The sequence below is a fragment of the Bos indicus x Bos taurus genome, chromosome 12 (assembly GCF_003369695.1).
Source record: "Bos indicus x Bos taurus breed Angus x Brahman F1 hybrid chromosome 12, Bos_hybrid_MaternalHap_v2.0, whole genome shotgun sequence".
NCBI classification, from domain to species: domain Eukaryota; kingdom Metazoa; phylum Chordata; class Mammalia; order Artiodactyla; family Bovidae; genus Bos; species Bos indicus x Bos taurus.
In genome coordinates this window covers 65,996,196-66,018,332 of record NC_040087.1, presented here as the reverse complement: position 1 = coordinate 66,018,332, position 22,137 = coordinate 65,996,196, and the positions used below count along the sequence as shown (strand labels likewise).

Sequence of the window (22,137 nt, the reverse complement as noted above, 5' to 3'; positions counted from 1 at the left end):
GCTGAAACTCTAGTACTTTGGCCACCTCATGTGAAGAGTTGACTCATTGGAAAAGACTCTGATGCTGGGAGGGATTGGAGGCAGGAGGAGAAGGAGATGACAGAGGATGAGATGGCTGGATGGCATCACTGACTCGATGGATGTGAGTCTGAGTAAACCCCAGGAGTTGGTGATGGACAGGGAGGCCTGGTGTGCTGCGATTCATGGGGTCGCAAAGAGTTGGACACGACTGAGCGACTGAACTTAAGAACTTAAAAGGAGGCAAAGTTATGATAAGTGAGGACAGTACCATAGGACAGGCTGGAGATTTGTTCCCAAATACATTTGGCACTAATGGTTTCATTTTAGAAAGAGTGGGTTCTGATGTATGATGACAGGGAATAGATCTGAGTAAGCATGATGACTTTCAACTCTATTCACAAATTTAATAAAATCCTAAGGGATCATCAACTGGCAGCTGCTTTATGAAAATGAAATGTTAATGCTCATAATTATAATTTTTATACCCATAGCCATAAAATATGTAAAGTTATTAAGTTCTTTTCAAATGTAATAGATGTATGATTTATGTAGGTTATAGCAGATTAAATCATCTGAGTTAAGAGGAGCAAGAAAAAAAAACACTGATAAGTAAGCATTTGGCCATTTGAAATATTCCTACATGGTTTTTATCTGGGAAGTACACACATAGATAAATACCTATTTGGGGATGATAATAAAATAAATGTTTTACCCTAAGCAAGAATTTTAATAAATTCTGCCCTAAAAAGCAGGGGGGGTGGGCGTCATGACAATATTGTATGCCACTGAAGTTTCAAATAATATTAAGAATGAAAATAACTTTACATTTTAAGGAAATTTATGTTAGATCATAAAAGGGGGAAGTACACTAGTCAGTTAATTTTACAGTTTAAAACCTTAATGGGGGCAAGTGTCTTGGGAGATGAAGTGAGAGAGAGCTGGATGATGGAGCAACAGTTGCTGTGATTGGAAACCATATTCTGATTAGAAATAAATGGCCACAGGACAGAGAATTAGAAATCATCAAGGCTTATCTATGAACCCAGATGAAACAGCACTGAAACTGGTGTTTAAAAACCAAAAAAAAAGAAAATACATTAAATTAATATGAGTTTATCTATAAGATGTCTAAGGGTTAATATGAATGTAAACAGATGGGTTCACAGGAGTGTGCCACAAAATCAAAGAGAAGAAAACAATCAAAGAAGGAAAGAAACTCTCTTTCAAGCTAAAAATAGTGATTCATTAATTTTTAGGCGCTATAACTCGATGCTTATGAGTATGGGCTTTGGAGTCAGACATATATAGACTTAAATTCTGGCTCTGCCGTTATATGATCTTGGGTAATCATTTCACTTTATTAAGCCATTTTTTTCACCTGTAAGATGGGTATAATTATGTCACTTCACAGGATGAATGTGGGAATTAAATCAATTTTAAAAACACTTCACAAAGTGCCTGACCATTCTTGTCAATAAGTGATTCAACTCTGTTTTCTAAGTAAATATTATATATGTGTCTTGGAAAACTCGTCAAAGAGTTCATGTAAAGTGAAGGCTATAAGCCCAAGATTGACGAAAATGATTTGAGGAGATGAGATACATAGCAGGTTTTGAAGTAGGGAGCAGTAAACCAGTTCTGCCATCACTGGTCAATACCTGACAACTTCAGAATAAGCTATAAATTGTGCTAAGTAACAGACTAAGTGGAACGAAGGGTTGGACATGAGAAGACTGAAAGCATTCATTAGGGACTGATGATTCTGCTAAGGGCTGTATCCTGTGTATTTTTCTGATTTTAATATAGAAATGTAGGCATTTACTCTTAACTTATAACCTACTCAATGGTTTTCTTAAGGATACTTTTACGCAAAATCTATGCCTTTCTTGTGTAAAGTTGAAAGCGTTTGTTCCTTTGTTGGTGGCAGGCTGAAGGGAAGGCTTTTGATGCCTAAATTCACCAGCACAGAACCGAGGGGCCCTGGAGACAGTTCTAAGTGTCCAGGTCACAAAGCAGACCAGCTTACTCATTTCAATTTCATCAGAATAATGGGCCCCAAATAGCTACAGCCTGAAAATGGCTGTTCTAGTACTTTGGCAATCCAGAGACAGATCTACAGTATGAAGGTCAAGTAGAGCATTTTTACTCATTTTTGCCCAGATGCAGATGGAGTCTCAGCAATGCTAATTCCAGGAGTGTCCAGTATTTAATCCTTCTCTTAAATAAAGGCATTAAGCACGGAGATTGTATGCATAAATTATTCCTAACAGTACCAAAAGGCCAAGGTGAAAAGGAATGTGGCATGCACAAAATGAGCTCTTCCACATCTGTCAAGACCCCGGTTTTCATGTGCATCACCAGCTGTCACCTTTCACCTCTTTGCTAAATGGTCTGGGTACCACAAAAGCTGAGAAAGATGCTGACTCTTCTACTCTCTACGACCAACATGCTTCTGTGAAGTGTGTGTCCTTCTCTCCTTCACTAAATAAACTTGCAATTTGCTCTGCGTGTATTCTCCAAAAAGGCACATTGTTAGGACAAAGAGATCTATGATTCAATCAAGATGTCAGAGACATAGCAAGCATGAAACCCCAATAATGGCTAAATAACCCCCAAATCATATTAAAACATACACAGTTCTCAACTGCTAGGGATTAAAAACGAGGCAACTTTCTGGTATAAAATGTTCAAGTTTGTATAATACACTCACATTAAGTATTTTATGCACTCCTAGTGAACACATATTTGCCACTGCTTTTCCTTAAAACAATTTTATATGTATAGCATTGTTTTTCCTTGACAGATGAAGAAAATTATATATAAAATGAATAAAATTTTTATTTGGAAAATATTCTTAGGATGCTTAATCTTATCTTCTATTTTGTTTTATGGTTTCTTCTGGTCATTTAGGATGTAATTTTATTTGAGGTGGCATCAAAAAGAGACCTCAGATCCATCTTAGAAGTATCTGAGCAAATAGAAGAAATTGAAAAAGGAACGTGGATATATAATTTTTCCTCCCAAGGTACAAACACTTAGAAACACTGTCATCCCTTTGTTTGCTGCGGCTGCTGCTAAGTCGCTTCAGTCGTGTCTGACTCTGTGCGACCCCAGAGACAGCAGCCCACCAGGCTCTGCCGTCCCTGGGATTCTCCAGGCAAGAACACTGGAGTGGGTTGCCATTTCCTTCTCCAACGCATGAAAGTGAAAAGTGAAAGGGAAGTCACTCAGTTGTGTGCAACTCTTCGCTACCCCATGGACTGCAGCCCACCAGACTTCTCCGTCCATGGGATTTTCCAGGCAAGAGTACTGGAGTGGGGTGCCATTGCCTTCTCCCTTTGTTTACTCAAGTACAATTCTGAGATGCTATTGGTTGCCAAATAATATGGACACTGCTAGGAGAATCTAAGTTAAGTGAAACATAAGTTAAATATTTCATTGAGTATAATATTAACATTCTATGAGTTTGCAGAATAGTATCTTATGAAAGTATATTGCTACTCTCTGAAAAAAATAGGCACTAAATTAAAAATTAATTGAAACAACTACAAGAGCATTTCTCTTTCTTAATTTATTCTGTAATGCAACAAACAATGAGTGCTATCTGATTACTCACTATTGTCATATATTTATTTTTTAAGACCTCATTTGCCCTATTTATATAAAGGGCATATTTTACAACATTCTATAAATGGACAAAAGCTAATAATTAAATGATTATCCTACACCCACAGGAATTCATGGGCCTCTTAAATTTATTATTTCATATTTGGAGCTTTCTGATTTTGAACATTCTAGTAGTTGTATTTTAAAAAGTGGTGGAAATTAAAAGATACAAATTAACTGCTGCTTTATTTTTTAGAAAAATTACAGGCTGGAATACTCTATTATTTAGTTGTTGATATCAAAACATTTCTTCAAATATTTTAAAAGTTGCTTTCACTTATTAAACACATAATTATTAGAATCCATGATATGCTTGCAAGCCTATGGCTAGACAAGTGAATAAGATAGTTTCTGTCTCTGAGGTACTTATAAGCAAAGAAAGCAAGAACATATTTAGATAGGTTTAACCTCAAACCCTGAGAAGGCAATGGCACCCCACTCCTGTACTCTTGCCTGGAAAATCCCATGGACAGAGAAGCCTGGTGGGCTGAAGTCCATGGGGTCGCTGAGAGTCAGACACAACTGAGTGACTTCACTTTCACTTTTCCCTTTCATGCATTGGAGAAGGAAATGGCAACCCACTCCAGTGTTCTTGCCTGGAGAATCCCAGGGACGGGGGAGCCTGGTGGGCTGCTGTCTATGGGGTCACACAGAGTCGGACACAACTGAAGTGACTTAGCAGCAGCAGCAACCTCAAACTAGGGGCTTCCCAGATGTTGCTACTCGTAAAGAACCCACATGCCAATGCAGGAGACATAAGAGATTCGGGTTCAGTCCCAGGGTGTGAAAGATCCCTTGGAGGAGGGCATGGCAACCCACTCTAGTATTCTTGCCTGGAGAATCCCATGGACAGAGGAGCCTGGCAGGCTCCAGTCCATAAGTTCACGAGTTGGATACCACTGAGGCAAATTAGCATGCATGCATACATATGTCCCCTCTCTCTTAAATCTCCCTCTCACCCCCACCCCATCCCATCCCTTTAGGTGGTCACAGAGCACCGGGTTGAGCTCCCTGTGTCATATAGCAACTTGCCTCTTGCTACCTATTTCACATATGGTAATGTATATGTTTCAGTGCTACTCTCTCAATGCTTCCTACCCTCTCCTTCCCCCACTGTCTACAAGTCTGTTCTCTGCATTTCTATTTGTGCCCTGCAAATAGGTATACTAATGTCTGATTCACATTGTTGTAAGGCAGAAACCAACACAACATTGTAAAGCAATTATCCTCCAATTAAAAATAAAAAAAAGAAAAAGAAATTAAATAAAAGAACATCAGTCATGGGATGACCTAAATTTTAGAGTTGCAAAATCACTGGTGGTGGAGATGGAGAAAGAAAACCAAGACAAAAGGAACATGGGTGGCCCGGAGAATCTGGAAAATGCAAGACATGAATTCTCTCATAGAGCTTCCAGAAAGAAACACAGCCTTGTCAACACCTCGATTTTAACTCAGTAGTGCTCATGTTGAACTTCCTGATCTACAGAACTGTAAGATAATATAGTTTTTGTCTTAAGCCACCAAGTTTGTGGCAAATTGTTACAGCAGCAAGTAGAAAATGCACACAATTCAAACTGGTAAATTGTCCCTGGAGAAGTGAGGTCTAGGGCTTCCCTGATAGCTCAGTTGGTAAAGAATCCACCTGCAATGCAGGAGACGCCAGTTTGATTCCTGGGTTGGGGAGATGCCCTGGAGTAGGGATAAGCTACCCACTCCAGTATTCTTGGGCTCCTCTTGTGGCTCAGCTCAGCTGGTAAAGAATCCATCTGCAATGCAGGAAACCTGGGTTCCATCTCTGGGTTGGGAAGATCCCCTGGAGAAGGGAAAGACTACCCACTCCAGTATTTTGGGAAATAGGTATACTTATGACCTGGAGAATTCCAGGGACTGTATAGTCCATGGGGTCACAGAATCGGATACAATTTTCACTTTCAAGTGAGGTCTAGTCAAAGAAGAGAAAGAGAGGGGAAAAAAATCTAGTTCTATTCTTTAATTTTCTTTAAAGTCCAGAGAATGTCCAAAACTGTTATCTTTTTATCTACATGATTTTCCTTTGGCTATTATTGATTTCAGATAAACCTATTCTATTGGTCATAAACAGGTATTGCAGTAATCACTCCATTTTATGACTGAAAAACCTCTAATGGACATTTACAACCAATCTGATCATAATCAATTAGCCACTGAGAACACAAAGCAACAATCTTCATGTTATAATCTATCTGAATATGTGCTCCTAATAAGAGGTTCAGATGTTATAGTCACATAAAGTTTAGCAAAAAAGAAAAAGGAGGATTGAAAAAAATTTCGCCTTAGACTGTATACATGCAAACATATTCATGTGTACCTATACTACACCCAAGAAGGTAAAATCAAATATATAAGCTGTGCACGTGTGCGTCCTACGTCTCTTCAGTTGTGTCCGACTTTTTGCGACCCTATGGACAGCAATGAGCCAGGCTCCTCTGTCCATGGGATTCTCTAGGCAAGAATCTGGAGTGGGTTGCCATGCCCTCCTCCAGGGGATCTTCCCAACCCAGGAATTGAACCTGCATCTCCTGCAGCTCCTTCAGCTCCTGCACTGCAGGCAGATTCTTTATCACTGCACCACCAGGGAAGCTCTTAGGTGACCTCATCCTTTGATAAATATACATGTTAAATTATCCACCATTGGCTCTTGAACAACATAGGTTTGAACTGTGCAGGTCCAATTATATGTGGATTTTTTTCAAGAATATATCTGAAAAAAATTTTGGAGATTTTCAACAACTTGAAAAAAACTTATACTTGAGCCACATAATCTAGAAATGTTGAAATTTTTAAGAAAAAAGATATGTAATGAATGCATAAAATATATGTGGATTCTGCTGCTGCTGCTGCTAAGTCGCTTCAGTTGTGTCTGACTCTGTGCGACCCCAGAGACGGCAGCCCACCAGGCTCCCCCATCCCTGGGATTCTCCAGGCAAGAACACTGGAGTGGGTTGCCATTTCCTTCTCCAATGCATGAAAGTGAAATGTGAAAGTGAAGTTGCTCAGTCGTATCTGACTCTTAGCGACCCCTAGTCTGTTTTATCTTTTACTACCATATAATATATGCAAATCTATCAGAAAAAGTAAAAAATTATTAAAACTTACATGAACATAACAGGTTGTACATGGCATCAGTCAGTCTGGAGAAATATAAGCAAGTATAAGGATGTAGTATTAAATCTTAACTACATGAAATCAACTATAGTACACACTGTACTAATGTCATAATTTTACAGCAACTTCTTACTGCCCTGGTGCTGAGCTCAAGTGTTGTGAGGATCCACTTAACACACCATGTAGATTCATCATCTCCATGTGTGCAGTTCATCTCTCCAGTAAATTGCATATCACAGTAAAAGGTGATCTTCTGTAGTTCTCAAGTATCTTTCATCATGTTTAGGGCAATACCATAAACCTTGACTAACACCCTGGGACCTGTACAAAGTGCCACTGCTATGTGGGAAATGCTCCCAAGAAGCAGAGAAAAGGCATAACGTTACAAGAAAAAGTTGATTTGCTTGATATGTAATGTAGACTGCAGCTGTCCACAGTTTCAAGATAAATGACTACAGCATAAAAAACATTGTGCTGTTTCCTTCATTCATGAGGAAAGGAAAGGAAATTCATGAAGTTACTATGGCAGCTACACGAGCAAGGGTGAAAACCTTGCCCATTTCATGAAATACTTTTTTTATATCATATTGAAAATGCATCTTTTATGTGAGTGCAGGATTGCTAGAAGAATGGAATACCTATAGACTAATATCATTTAAGAAAAAGTGAAGTTATTACATGACAACTTAAAGTATAAGAAGCTGAAGGATCTAAAGCCAGAGAACTTAATTTCAGCATTAGATGGCTTGATAATTTTAGAAAGAGGTTTGGCTTTTTAAAAAAATGTCAAGATAACAGGAAAAGCAGCTTCTGCTGACCATAAAGCAGCAGGTGAGTTCCCACACACCATTATGAAAATTATTGAGGAGAAAGGTTATCTGCCTGAACAGACTTTAAGCAGACACAATTCCCTATTCTGGAAAAAATGCTACAAAGGTTGCTTATCAGTAAGGGAGAGAAGGGTGGATCAGGATTTAAGGCAGGAAGGAATAGGCTAACTCTACTCTTTTGTGAAAATGCTCTTTTGATATGCCCAGCTTTGATATGCAATGCCCAGAACCCCATGTGTTCAACATTGGCAGCATCAAAGTGGGCTGCATGCATGCATGCTAAGTCGCTTCAGTCGTGTCCGACTCTTTGAGACCCTATGGACTGTATGTAGTCTGCCAGGCTCCTCTGTCCATGGGATTCTCCAGGCAAGAATACTGGAGTGAGTTGCCATGCCCTCCTCCAGGGGTTTTCCCGACCCAGGGATTGAACTTGCACCTCTTACATCTCCTGCATTGGCAGGCAGGTTCTTTACCACTAGTGCCATCTGGGAAGCCCTCAAAGTGGTCTATTTCCCCTTTATACAATGTCTCTAATTCAGTCTCTAGATCATAGGGTCCAAAAGACCTTTAAGGTTTATTACACATGGTGTTCCATGGAAAGGACTGTCAACACTATGGAAGAGAAACCTAACAAAAAGATCATGAAAGTCTGGAAGTCTATAACACTGAAGATGCCATCAGTGTTATAGAAAAAGCCATGAAAGCCTGAAGTAATAAATTCCTTCTGCAGAAAGTTGTGTCCATGTGATGTGAGTGACCTAGCACTAACATGCCAGCTCCTTGCTCCAGGGTCATTTAGGAAAGGTCTAGGAGAATCAGGACTTTTACTACTGTCCAGAAGTAATGAAGCCACCCGGCCCCCTTGATGACTATGGAGGCCATAGAGAGAGGCAAGGCATGGCTTCCCATCTCAGCCAGGGTGATATTACTGGCAACTTCATGAGATCCAGAACTCCCATCCCTAACACTGAAGTAAGAAGGAGCCCCTTTGTCTCCATCTGCTAAGACTGGATGGCTTAAACAACAGAAATGTATTTTCTCACAGTCCTGAAGCTGGAATGTCTAAGACCAAGGTGTGGGCAGATTTATTTATGTTTACAGTAAGGCCACTCTTCTGTCTTGCAAATGGTAACCTCTTCATGATGTCCTCACATGACTGAGAGAAAGCTGTTCCTGTGTCTTCTTATGAGGACAGTCATCCCACCATGAAGACACCACTCTCATTACCTTATCTCAAGGTAATAATGTTCTAAACTATCTCCAAACGCCATCATATTTGAGGTTAAGGCTTCAATATAGGAATCTGAGGGGACACAAACATTCATTCTATAACACTATCACCCCTCAGAAGACAGTGGAGGCTTAAAGGGAAAACTGTATTTCCACCAGCACCTTCCCTTAATGAAGAGGCACTTACTACTCTTGACAAAGTTCAAAGGGGACATACTTTAGAAAGATCATTTAAGTAAGATATACATAGTATAAAAGTCCCAAAGTCCAGGTTTCTATTGCAGTATCAAAATCTAGAACAGTCTCAAAGTGATTGGAAAAAATAATTAACAGATTCCTATACAGTAATGACACAAATGACAGAATTATCTAGCAAGAATTTTTTTAATTAATATATTTATTTTAATTGGAGGCTAATTACTTTACAATATTGTGGTGCTTTTTGCCATACATTGATATGAATCAGCCACAGGTGTACATGTGTCCTCTATCTCGAACTCCTCTCCCACCTCCTTCCACATCCCAACCTTTTGGGTTGTCCCAGTGCACCGGCTTTGAGTGTCCTGACAAGAATTTTAAAGCAGCCACAATAAGTCGGTTTCAATAAACAATTATGAAGATATCTGTAAAGAGAGAAAATCTCAGAGAATAAAGAGAATCTATAAGGAAGAGCCAAAATGATATTTTAGAATGGCATAATACAGTTCAGTTCAGTTCAGTCACTCAGTCGTGTCCAACTCTTTGCGACCCCATGAATCGCAGCACGCCAGGCCTCCCTGTCCATCACCAACTCCTGGAGTTCACTCAGACTCATGTCCATCGAGTCGGTGATGCCATCCAGCCATCTCAACCTCTGTCGTCCCCTTCTCCTCCTGCCCCCAATCCCTCCCAGCATCAGGGTCTTTTCCAATGAGTCAACTCTTCTCATGAGGTGGTCATAGTATTGGAGTTTCAGCTTCAACATCAGTCCTTCCAAAGAACACCCAGGACTGATCTCCTTTAGAATGGACTGGTTGGATCTCCTTGCAGTCCAAGGGACTCTCAAGAGTCTTCTCCAACACCACAGTTCAAAGGCATCAATTCTTTGGCACTCAGCCTTCTTCACAGTCCAACTCTCACATCCATACATGACCACTGGAAAAACCATGGCCCTGACTAGATGGACCTTTGTTGGCAAAGTAATGTCTCTGCTTTTAAATATGTTATCTAGGTTGGTCACAACTTTTCTTCCAAGGAGTAAGTGTCTTTTAATTTCATGGCTGCAATAATACAGTAACTGATATTAAAACCTCAGTGATTGGGCTGAATGGAGGGAAGAATAAATGCACAATAGGAGAATAGCACAATTGTAACAACTAAGATAAACACCTCGTAACAGGAAGTCCTGTTACTATATCATCTCCTACTGCTCCCTGACTGGGAGCACCATTATTTCCCACAGGCAGATTTGGAACAAAAGTAGCTACTAAGAAATAACAAGCTCAGACATGTAAATCAAAATTCAATATTTCACAAAGTTCAAATGAGAAACATGATGGTAGATTTATGTTCTGTTATATTTATTTGGAAGGGGCAATTCTTGACATTTACTTTTCCATTCAGGAAAGTTTAAGACATTACAGATATGGAATGGTATATGTTTTACTTTGCATAATTATTTTTTTACATGTTAATGGCTATAAATTTTTGATCACACACTAATGTATTTATACTCATTGACCAATCCATCTATTGAATAGAGGTAGACAAGGGGAAAAGAAGCAAGGAATTTCTAGTTACTGGATCACATCCTGATACAAGGCAATGTTTTGCACATATTCTGCCTTCTAATGATTGGAGATCTTTGTTTCAGTTCAGTTTAGTCGCTCAGATCTTTGCTTAGAATTTGTCATATATATATATATATATATATATATGTATAAATACATATATATATTTGCATATATAAATGCATATATATATATATATGCATTTATATATGAAAGTGAAGGTGAAAGTGAAGTTGCTCAGTCGTTTCCAACTCTTTGTGACCCCATAGACTGTAGCCTACCAGGCTCCTCCATCCGTGGCATTCTCCAGGCAAGAATACTAGAGTGGGTTGCTATTTCCTTCTCCAGGAGATCTTCCCAACACAGGGATCGAACCCAGGTCTCCCACATTGCAGGCAGACGCTTTACCATCTGAGCCACCAGGGAAGAGAACATATGCTTTGAAATGTATTTTTATGGTGACAAAAGTTTACCTATATATTGCAAATAAAAAAACTGTTAAAGGGAAATATAATAAAGAGCTATGGATATCTTTTCAGAAAATCAATAATAACATTTTGGCATATTTGTTTCTAATATCTTTAAAAAAATAAAGTATTACAAAGCTGCATTAATGTGCTCAGGCATCCATGACACAACACCACGGGCTGAGTACATTCAACAACAAGAAATTTATTTTCTCAGAGTTCTGGAGGTTAGTTGCCTCAGATCAAGGTATAAGCAAATTTGGTTTCTTCCAAGGCCTCTCTCCTTAGTTCATAGACGGCCACCTCCTCACTGTGCCCTCCTGTGATCTCTCCTCTCTGTCTGCATATATCTTTGTCCTACTCTCCTCTTTGTAAGGACGCTAGTCATACTGGATTAGGGCTTATCATATGACTTTGTTTTACTTTATTTACCTCTTTTGAAGGCTCTGTATTCAAATATAGTCTCATTCTGAAGTACTGGGGACTTAAACATATGAACTAGGGAGGGGAGAAAAATTCAATTCATAACAAAACTCAAGTCACAACAAACAATTCATACAGTTGCAAAATGCAATTAATCGTTCTCCAATCATACTTCTTCTTTTCTCATTAGATGAAAGATTTATCTTGATGTTCATTATTTATTTAATCAACTAATAATTATTCAAAATCTATATATAACTTACTATTCCATGTGATATGAGAAAATAACAGTATTTAAGCAAAAAGCTATACATTTGTGTGGGTTAACATTACTTGAGGAGAGAGGTAGAAAACAAAGAAAATAAATATGCATAATACACAGTATGTTAAATTGTGATAAATAATATGGAGATATTTTTAAAAGCAGCCAGTTAGGATAGAGAATAAACAGGATGAAATCTCAAATAGGTCTATGTGAGTCCTCACCAAGAATGTGGTATTTGATAAATATCTGAAAACGGTGAGTAAATATTCTATGCTTTTAAATACATACATATAGACCTATCTATATCTATATATGTTAGTCACTCAGTCATGTCTGACTCTTTATGATGTCGTGGACTTTAGACTGTCAGGCTCCTCTGTCCATGGAATTCTCCAGGTAAGAATAGTGGAAAATGGTAGCCATTCCTTCTCCAGGGCATCTTCCTGACCCAGGGATCGAACCTGGGTCTCCTGCATTGCAGGCAGATTCTTTACCATTTGAGCCACCAGGGAAGCCCCTCTATATCTATGTAGGTATGTCTATACATTGTCTGTTACATTTGCTGACATCTATAAAGTACTCTATGTTTATAAAATTATATAAGGGAATTTCAATTTCTGACCATAAATAAGTTGATCTGGAATTATCCTCTGACATAAATAAAACATCTATGAAATGATTATTTGAAACTTAGAAAATATACAATACAGAACTCTGATCTCTAAGAAAAGGCAAACTGAAAACTAACCCTGTGATTGGCTTGGCTATCTGTCTGAAAGAACCTTAGAGAAAGTCGTTCAGGAATGCACTTCCCAAGTGAAGTATGATAACCTTAATGAGTTGAAGAGACAGAGGTGATAGTTTGGGAAGGTAGAGGTTTCTGAAATTTGTAGAGAGGGGTCAGAAAGTTGAGCACTCCAAGGAGAAATACCCCTACAAACCTATATAGGGATCCCCTTGACTCAGTTGCTGAATCCTAAGCGCATGTTTACAGGATGAAATTCACCCACCTGGGCAAGAATAGCTGGGGGAGTGTCAACTGAGCAATCTTCACATTCTGGCCTGCATAGAGGAGTGTTCTCATTGAATGATGGTAGAGTTCCTGGAAATGTCACCTTAGTGGCTGAACTAAATTGCCCTCAGGGTAAAGGCTATTTAGGACCCAAAAGAGCAAAGCTTAAAAACAAGCGTAAAGAAAATCAAGCAGTGAACTGCTTCCCAAACAAAATCTAACCATAAAAAAAGCACAAGACAACTCAGCACTCAATTGCATCAAATACAATTACCTGCATCAAATAAAAATTACTAAACATGCCAAGATGCAAGAAAGTATGACTTTTGATAAAGAGAAAATCATTCAGTATAATCAAAACCACAAACAACAGACATAATATTATCAACAGACAGGAAACAAAATAGCTGCTATAGAATCATTCAAGTAGTTAAAGGAAAACATGAACAAAATTAGGCAAGAAATGGAATATACAAAAAAGTAATCAGATGAAACTTTCACAGATAAAAATAGTATCTGATATAAATAATTCACTAGATTAAAACCATATTAGATACAGAAGAAAATATCTGTGGATTTGAAGGCATAGCAAGAGAAACTATCCAAATGGAATCACAGAGACAAAAAAGAAAAAAATAAAATAAAAAGAACATTGATCTCCGAGACAATATAAAACTGTACAAGGTGTGGAAATTGCAGTTTCAGAGGGAGAAGTAGAGTGGGGATAAAAAATATTTGAAGAAGTGATGTCAATAAACTGTCCAAATTTGATGGAAACTATAAACTCAGAGATCCAAGAAACTCAGCAGGCCTCCAAGCAAAATAAATGTGAAAACACCTTACTAAGGAACATCACAATCAAATTATTGAAAATTGGTTAGAAAATAAGAGTTTTGTAAACAACCAGAAGAAAAAAACAGTTTATATGATAAAAAACAAAGACAAGAACTAATGAAGATTTCTTTCTTAGAAAACAATTTAAGCCAGAAGAAAACTGAAGTATGTAATCAAATAGAATCCTATTCCTAACAATTTTTTTTTAAATTTAAAATTCAACTATATCAATAATTACATTAAAATTAATGGTTAAAAAATGCTACTTCAAAAGCAGAGATTGGCAAAATGTATTTTAAAAAGGGCAAACCATATAGTGCTTAAAATATACAAAGTCTATTATAGAGACAGAGTTAAATCCAGTATAAACAATAGTGAAACATCAGTGAAAATGTAATCGAAAGAAAGCTGAGGCAGCTCTTCAGACCATGAGAAGGGATAAGGAAAGTCTCTTCATAATGATGAAAGGGTAAATTCATCAAGAACACATACCAATCCTAAGTGAGTATAAACTAATTATTGAACTTCAAAATGCACAAAACAAAAGCTAATGACTGGGGGGAAAAAAGACAACACCACAACTATAATTGGAGACTTCAACATTTCTTTTCTCATTCATTGATAGAAAACATAGAAAATTGTTTAAGAAGATATAAAAAAACTTGGCCTCATAGATATTTATAGAACATTCCTCCTGAGGACAGCAGAATACATGTAATTTGCAGGAACAAGTACAGCAGTCATCAAGATGGATCAGATGCAGGGTTATCTGCTCAACTTAAAGGATTGATATCATATAGAATGTGTTGCATGACTATAAGAAATTTAAAATTAATTGCGGAGAGATTACTAGAACATCTCCAATATTTGAAAACAAACTATTTCTAAAAAAAAATAAAGAATTATAAGGAAAACACACACACACAAATTGAAAATAATACAAAAAGACATCAAAATGTGTAGAATGAAGCCAAAGTCACACCAAGAAGGAAATTAACAGCATTAAATTATTTTATTAAAGAGGAGAAAAGTAGAATACCGAAGAGCTAATTCTTCACTGCCCCAGTAGAAAGTCAGTCGATATTTTCAAAAATAAGTAAATAAGAGAAGGTTTATAAAAGTTAGTATATACTTTGACTATTTTCCATAGTCATGTATGGATGTGAAAACTGGATCAGAAAGAAGGCTGAGTGCTGAAGAATTGATGCTTTTGAATTGTGGTGCTGAAGAAAGACTCTTGAGAGTCCCTTGGACTGCAAGGAGACTAAACCAATCAATCCTAAAGGAAATCAACCTTGAATATTCACTGGAAGAACTGATGCTAAAGGTAAAGCTCCAACACTTTGGCCACCTGATGCAAAGAGCCAACTCATTGGAAAAGACTGTGATGCTGGGAAAGACTGAAGGTAAAAGGAGAACGAGGTGGCAGAGGATTAGATGTGTAGATTGCACCACTGACTCTACAGACACGAATTTGAGCAAATTCCAGGAGCTAGAGGGGGACAGAGGAGCTTGTGTGCTACTGTTCATGAGTTTGCAGAGTTGAACACAATTTAGCAACTGAAGAACTATAACATATGAAACATAGCTATCTGTATGAAAAACAGCTTTACATTGTTGAAGCATATACATGAAAAAGAGACAATATTGTTGAAAAATAAGAATACTATTTTATAAGCATGTTAGTATCATTTGAATTTTAAACCATATATATTAGTTTAAAAGAACAGTGAAAATAACCATTAAAAAATTACTCCCTCTTATTACAGAAAATTTAAGTATTTTATCTTTACCAGTTAGAAAGCAAGTGATGACATGGTGAAAAAGTATAGTGTCAGTGAATATTTCCTTTTCTCTTTAAAATAGGTATGTTAATCTGCAAATTATAAAGTACATAAATAAATAAAAACCTATCATAGGGACTTCCCTGGTAGTCCAGTGGTTAAGATTCTGCCCATCCAATGCAGAGGGGCATGGGCTAGATCACTGGTCAGGCAACTAAGATCCTTAGGCATGACCAAAAAAAAAAAACATCTACTCTGAGTATATGGATATCCAGAGTAGACTAGGTTAAAGCGTCTGCCTGCAATGCGGGAGATGTGGGTTTATCCCTGGGTCAGGAAGATCCCCTGGAGAAGGAAATGGCAACCCACTCCAGTATTCTTGCGTGGAGAATCCCATGGACGGAGGAGCCTAGCGGGCTACAGTCCTCGGGGTCGCTAAGAGTCGGACAGGACTGAGTGACTTTACTTTCACTTTCACTTTCACAGTTTCTCTGGCATGAAACACTACATGTTGTAGTGATGAACATTTATGGCTTAATAGTCCATACATGGCATAAAATTGCATGTCAGCATAAAAACAAATTTCTTTTATCACATTAAATATGTCAAAAGAAATCAAGACAAATTCAAGTATTAATACTTGATTAAACACTATGTTTAAATGCATTTTATTGAAATACAATTCATAATATCTCAAACTCTGCATGCTATGATAACATACAAATGTTCTGTGTGAGGGCTTTCCTGGTGCCTCAGTGGTGAAGAATCTGCCTGTCAAAGCAATCAATCCTGCCAGATCCGGGAAGATCCCATATGTCACTGAACAACTAAGCCAGAACAGTTGGGCTGTGCTCTGAAGCCCTGAAGACACAACTGCCAAGCCCACATGCCACAGCTACTGAAGCTTGCATACCCTAGAGTCCATGCTCCACAGGGACAGAGGACATTGCATGCGCCACAACTGGGAAGTGGCCCCTGCTCTCCACAAACTAGAGAAAAGACCACACAGTGATGAGGACCCAGCACAGTCATAAATAAATAAATAAATAAATATATTTTTTTAATGTTTTGTGTGATGAAGTGAAAGTGAAAGTCACTCAGTCGTGTATGACTGTTAGCAACCCCACGGACTAAACAGTTCATGGAATTCTCCAGGCCAGAATATTGGAGTGTGTAGCCTATCCCTTTTACAACAGATCTTCCCAACCCAGGAATCAAACTGGTGCCTCCTGCATTGCAAGCAGATTCTTTACCAACTGAGCTATCATGGAAGCCCTTTGTGATGAAACCAGTCAGTTAACAAATGAGCAGATCATGCAAAGTAAGTCAAAGTAATCATTTGACAGCCTATATTACACTCATGAATTAATTAAAGGAGGTTGTCTACTACCTTTGTGAGTGTGTGTGTATGTGTGTGAGAATGTGTCTCTGTGTGTGTCAGTCTCTTAGTTTTTACAATCTGAAGTGGTATAAAGCCCGCTGGAAATGCAGGAATCTTTGATAGTAATAACTTTCTAGATCAAGGAAGCTCTCTTTATAAGTAACTAGAGGAACATGCTTCTCACTACATTTGGCACAAAATCAAGAGCTTACTTGGCTATGAATCTGCAGTAGGGGAGAAATCATAGTCTGGTGGAAGACAAAAATAAGCAGCAACACACTCTTGTGCTAGACAAATAGAGTTTCAAGAACTCTTCAAGTCAAATGGAAATCAATATCTTTTTACTTTTAAAAAAACACCCAATTTCTTAACCTTAGAGAGTGCTAATTGCTTATCACAGGACAACTTTTCCAAATGAACCAACTAGGGTTTCCTTAGGAAACATTGTTACATTTCACAGAAATCAATTTAGAAGGCAAAAACTAGCACAAATGTATACTTGCAACAATTCTATATATTTAGTTATCATTTGCCCACTTAAATTATTTTGGCATTCTTTCCAATTTTGGTTCTGATGATTACTATAGAATATGCCATTATTTTGAATACAAAGAAGAGAGAATATCATTCAAAAGTGTTTGCACATTTTCCATCAGTCAGTCAGTTCAGTCACTCAGTTCTGTCCGACTCTTTGGCAGACCCCACGGACTGCCCATGTCAGGCAACCCTGTCCATCACCAACTCCCGGAGCTTGCTCAAACTCATGTCCATTGAGTCGGTGATGCCATTCAACCACCTCATCTTCTGTCGTCCCCTTCTCCTTCTGCCTTCAATCTTTCCCAGCATCAGCGTCTTTTTTAATGAGTCAGTTTCCCTCAGGTAGCCAAAGTATTGGAGCTTCAGGTTCAGCATCAGTCACTCCAATGAATATGCAGGTACGATTGATTTCCTTTAGGACTGGCTTGATCGCCTTGCAGTCCAAGGGACTCTCAAGAGTGTTCTTCAACACCACAGTTCAAAAGCATCAATTCTTTGGCACTCACCTTCCTTTATGGTCCAACTCTCACATCCATACGTTACTACTGGAAAAACCATAGCTTTGACTATATGGATCTTTGTCAGCAAAGTAATGTCTCTGCATTTTAATATGCTATCAAGGTCGGTCATAATTTTCTTTCAAGAAGCAAGCATCTTTTAATTTCATAGCTATAGTCACCATCTTCAGTGATTTTGGAGCCCCCAAAATAAAGGCTGTCATTGTTTCCATTCTTTCCCCATCTATTTGCCATGAAGTGATGGGACTGGATGCCATGATCTTGGTTTTTTGAATATTGAGCTTTAAGCCAACTTTGTCACTCTCCACTTTCACTTTCATCAAGAGGCTTTTGAGTTCCTCTTCACTTTCTGCCATAGGAGTGCTGTCATCTGCATATCTGAGGTGACTGATATTTCTCCCAGCAATCCTGATTCCAGCTTGTGCTTCATCCAGCCCAGCATTTCTCATGATGTACTCTACATATAAGTTAAATAACCAGGGTGACAATATACAGCCTTGACGTACTCCTTTTCCTATTTGGAACCAGTCTGTTGATCCACGTCTAGTTCTAACTGTTGCTTCCTGACCTACATATAGGTTTCTCAAGAGGCAGGTCAGGTGGTCTGGTATTCCCATCTCTCAGAATTTTCCACAGTTTATTGTGATCCACACGGTCAAAGGCTTTGGCATAGTCAATAAAGCAGAAGTAGATGTTTTTCTGGAACTCCCTTGCTTTTTCGATGATTCAGCAGACGTTGGCTTGGTATCTCTAATTTTCTTGTAGAGATCTCTAGTCTTTCCCATTCTATTGTTTTTCTCAATTTCTTTGCACTGATCCCTGAGGAAGGCTTTCTTTTCTCTCCTTGCTATTTGTAACTCTGCATTCAAATGGATATGTCTTTCCTTTTCTCCTTTTGCCTTTAGCTTCTCTTATTTTCTCAGCTATTTGTAAGGCCTCCTCAGACAACCATTTTGCATTTTTGCATTTCTTTTTTTGTGTGTGGATGGTCTTGATCACTGTCTCCTGTACAATGTCACGAACCTCTGTCCATAGTTCTTCAGGCATTCAGACACTCTGTCTATCAAATCTAATCCCTTGAATCTATTTGTCACTTCCACTGTATAATCGTAAGGGATTTGATTTAGGTCATACCTGAATGGTCTAGTGGTTTTCCCTACTTTCTTCAATTTAAGTCTGAATTTGGCAAGAAGGAGTTCATGATCGGAGCCATAGTCAGCTCCTGGTCTCATTTTTGCTGTGTAGAGCTTCTCCATCTTTGGCTGCAAAGAATATAATCAATCTGATTTTGGTGTTGACCATCTGGTGATGTCCATGTGTAGAGCTGTCTCTTGTGCTGTTGGAAGAGGGTGTTTACTATGACCAGTGCTTTCTTTTGGCAAAACTCTATTAGCCTTTGCCCTGCTTCTGCTAAATTTGTGACACTGTTCTTTTGAATAGCAACTTTTAAACCATGACCCCTTGACTGTGTACAAACATATATACATTTTTAGGTAAGCAGTCATATTTACATGGCCAGCTGTACTGTTATTTTTAAGGGAGTAAGATATATCAAACATTTGAGAAAATGAAGTCAAAACTATGTTTATATTAAGGCAATCCTCAGAAGCATGTGTTCAAAAAAAAGGATCAGCTAAATTATCAATTTGTTGTTCAATATTTTAAAGATGTTAATGTTATATACCTCAAGAAACTCCTAGTGAGTTGGCAGAAGAGTGTTTTAATTTTATAATCCACTTCTGGTACCAGTAAGAGATTATGAGAGGCTTGTTTTTAATCTTCTCACAAATCAGATTTGGTGATTTTAATTTTCTCTCCTTCTTTGGTCGTATTACCTGAATTCTGAGGTGTAACATTTCATCAATACGGATCAAGACTGCTCATGACTTATTGCTTTACTGTTCACAGTAAATGTGAAAGATAGCTGTTGTTTCTCTCTCTTTTCCCCTACATGTCTAATAACCAAGGAAAGGAGGGAATTGAATTATAGTAAAAAAGTAACAAAATACAGATTTGATGTGCACTATTGAATTCAAAATTAAATACCTAACCGATTGAAACAAACTTTTTAATACATCTATTTAATGTATAATTTAGCCTTGCTGGATTTGAGATAATGATACCCTGTAATTCATCAAATGCCATGTTTGGAGACAAATTTCTCTATATAGAATTTCACTCTCTAATTTTTCTATTGAAGTATAGTTGTAGTACAATATTATATAAGTTATAAGTATGCAACATAGTGACTCAGTTTTTAAAAAATTAATTAATTATTATTATTTTTTTTACTTTACAATATTGTATTGGTTTTGCCATACATCAACATGCATCCGCCACGGATGTACATGTGTTCCCCATCCTGAACCCCCTTCCCAGCTCCATCCCCATACCATACCTCTGGGTCATCCCAGTGCACCAGCCCCAAGCTTCCTGTATCCTGCATCGAACCTAGACTGGTGATTCATTTCTTGTATGATATTATACATGTTTTAATGCCATTCTCCCAAATAATTCCCCCCCACTCCCTCTCCCACAGAGTCCAAAAGACTGTACTATACATCTGTGTCTCTTTTGCTTTCTCGGATACAGGGTTATCGTTACCATCTTTCTAAATTCCATATATATGCGTTAGTATACTGTATTGGTGTTGTTCTTTCTGGCTTACTTCACTCTGTATAATAGGCTCCAGTTTCATCCACCTCATTAGAACTGACTCAAATCTATTCTTTTTAATGGCCGAGTAATACTCCATTGTGTATATGTACCACAGCTTTCTTATCCATTCATCTGCTGATGGGCATCTAGGTTGCTTCCATGTCCTGGCTATTATAAACAGTGCTGCAATGAACATTGGGGTTCAAATTTAAAAGTTATATTCCATTTATAGTGATTATAAAATATTGGCTACATTCCCCATGCTGTGCAATATACCTTTGTAGTTTATATTATAAGTAATAATTTTACCTCTTAATCCACTACCTCTTTCTTGCCCCTTCCCCTTCCCTCTCCCTACTGGTAACTACTAGTTTGTCCTCTATATCTGTGAGTCCTCTCCTTTTTTTGTCTTATTCACTAGTTTGTTGTATTTTTTTAGACTCCACATGTAAGTGATAGGCTTCTCAGGTGGTGCTAGAGGTAAAGAACCTGCCTGCCAATGCAGGTTTGATCCCTGGGTCAGGAAGATCCCCTGCAGAAGGCATAGGCTACCCACTCTGGTATTCTTAACCTTCCCTGGTATCTCAGATGGTAAAGAAAATCGCCTGTAATGAAGGAGACCTGGGTTCAATCCCTGGGTTGGGAAGATCTGGAGGAAGACAAGGAAACCCACTCCAGTATTCTTGCCTGGAGAATCCCATGTACGTAGGAGCCTGGCAGGCTATAGTTCATGGGGTCCCAAAGAGTTGGACATGACTGAGCAACTAAGCACAGCACAGAGAAAACAAATATCCTTACCCTGAAAAAAATCTGGATCACATTGCAAGTTTCTGATGTTCCATGAACTAGAGCAAAAACTAGGTACTTCCGTATAATGTCTGACTCAGCAATTTTTTTTCTGCCTCATTTAGTGTGTTAAACACCTAAAGTATCCCATTGATACTTTACTCTTTGTTACTAAGTAACAACAAAGCAGATAACCATGGTATATAGATCTCCTCTTATGCACCAGGTAGGTTCTGCTTCTGGATGACTTAGTGAACAGGTACAAGAAGGCGCCCTCAGCTCCTAGAAACCATGTAAAGAAAGGCTCCATCTTTGCTTTTATAGAAATTGAGAGAAGCATCAGCCAGTGAAATTTTTTTTAATTTTTGGATTATCTTTTCTGTGTTCCATTCCTAGTTCTTTTCTTGTTTAACTTAAATCCAACATTGCTTGTTTGGATTGGTACTTTTATTATTTTTTAAATAGGCTTGTGCTCTCTTCATGTACTTAATTTGAAATATCTGTTTCTAGTCTTTATTACATGTTCTGATGAAGACTTATTTTCACCTCCAATATACCCAAGAAAATGTCAGTGGTGTCTGTTTGGGTATTATCCCATAGTATAAATAGTATCTCTTTCTCTTCATACAACACTATGGTTTACTGACTCCTGCTCTTTTCTGGGAATTTTTGTTCTGGTATGAGTTCTCATTAAAAAGAGGGTACTTTAATTCCTTTGATGACAAGAATAAAATTTCTCGTTGGGAGTCAAGGTGAAAATATATTTCCTGCTCTGCAGCAGGATCACAGGATAATGACAGTACTATGCCATC

General features: G+C 38.0%; 1 protein-coding gene across 3 annotated transcripts in view; it reads right to left on the bottom strand.

Moving 5' to 3' along the window:
- The window catches only part of GPC5 (glypican 5), a 1,580,781-nt gene that overhangs the window by 937,773 nt on the left and 620,871 nt on the right, over positions 1 to 22,137 (bottom strand). The window contains exon 7 of one of the 3 annotated variants that reach the window (XM_027557798.1): positions 9,436 to 9,514. The exons of the other annotated variants lie outside the window; for them this stretch is intronic. Coding sequence (XP_027413599.1) covers positions 9,503 to 9,514 — 12 coding nt within the window. The 3' untranslated portion in view covers positions 9,436 to 9,502. Of the gene's footprint in view, positions 1 to 9,435; positions 9,515 to 22,137 lie in introns of those variants that run through there. 3 annotated transcript variants of the gene reach the window in all.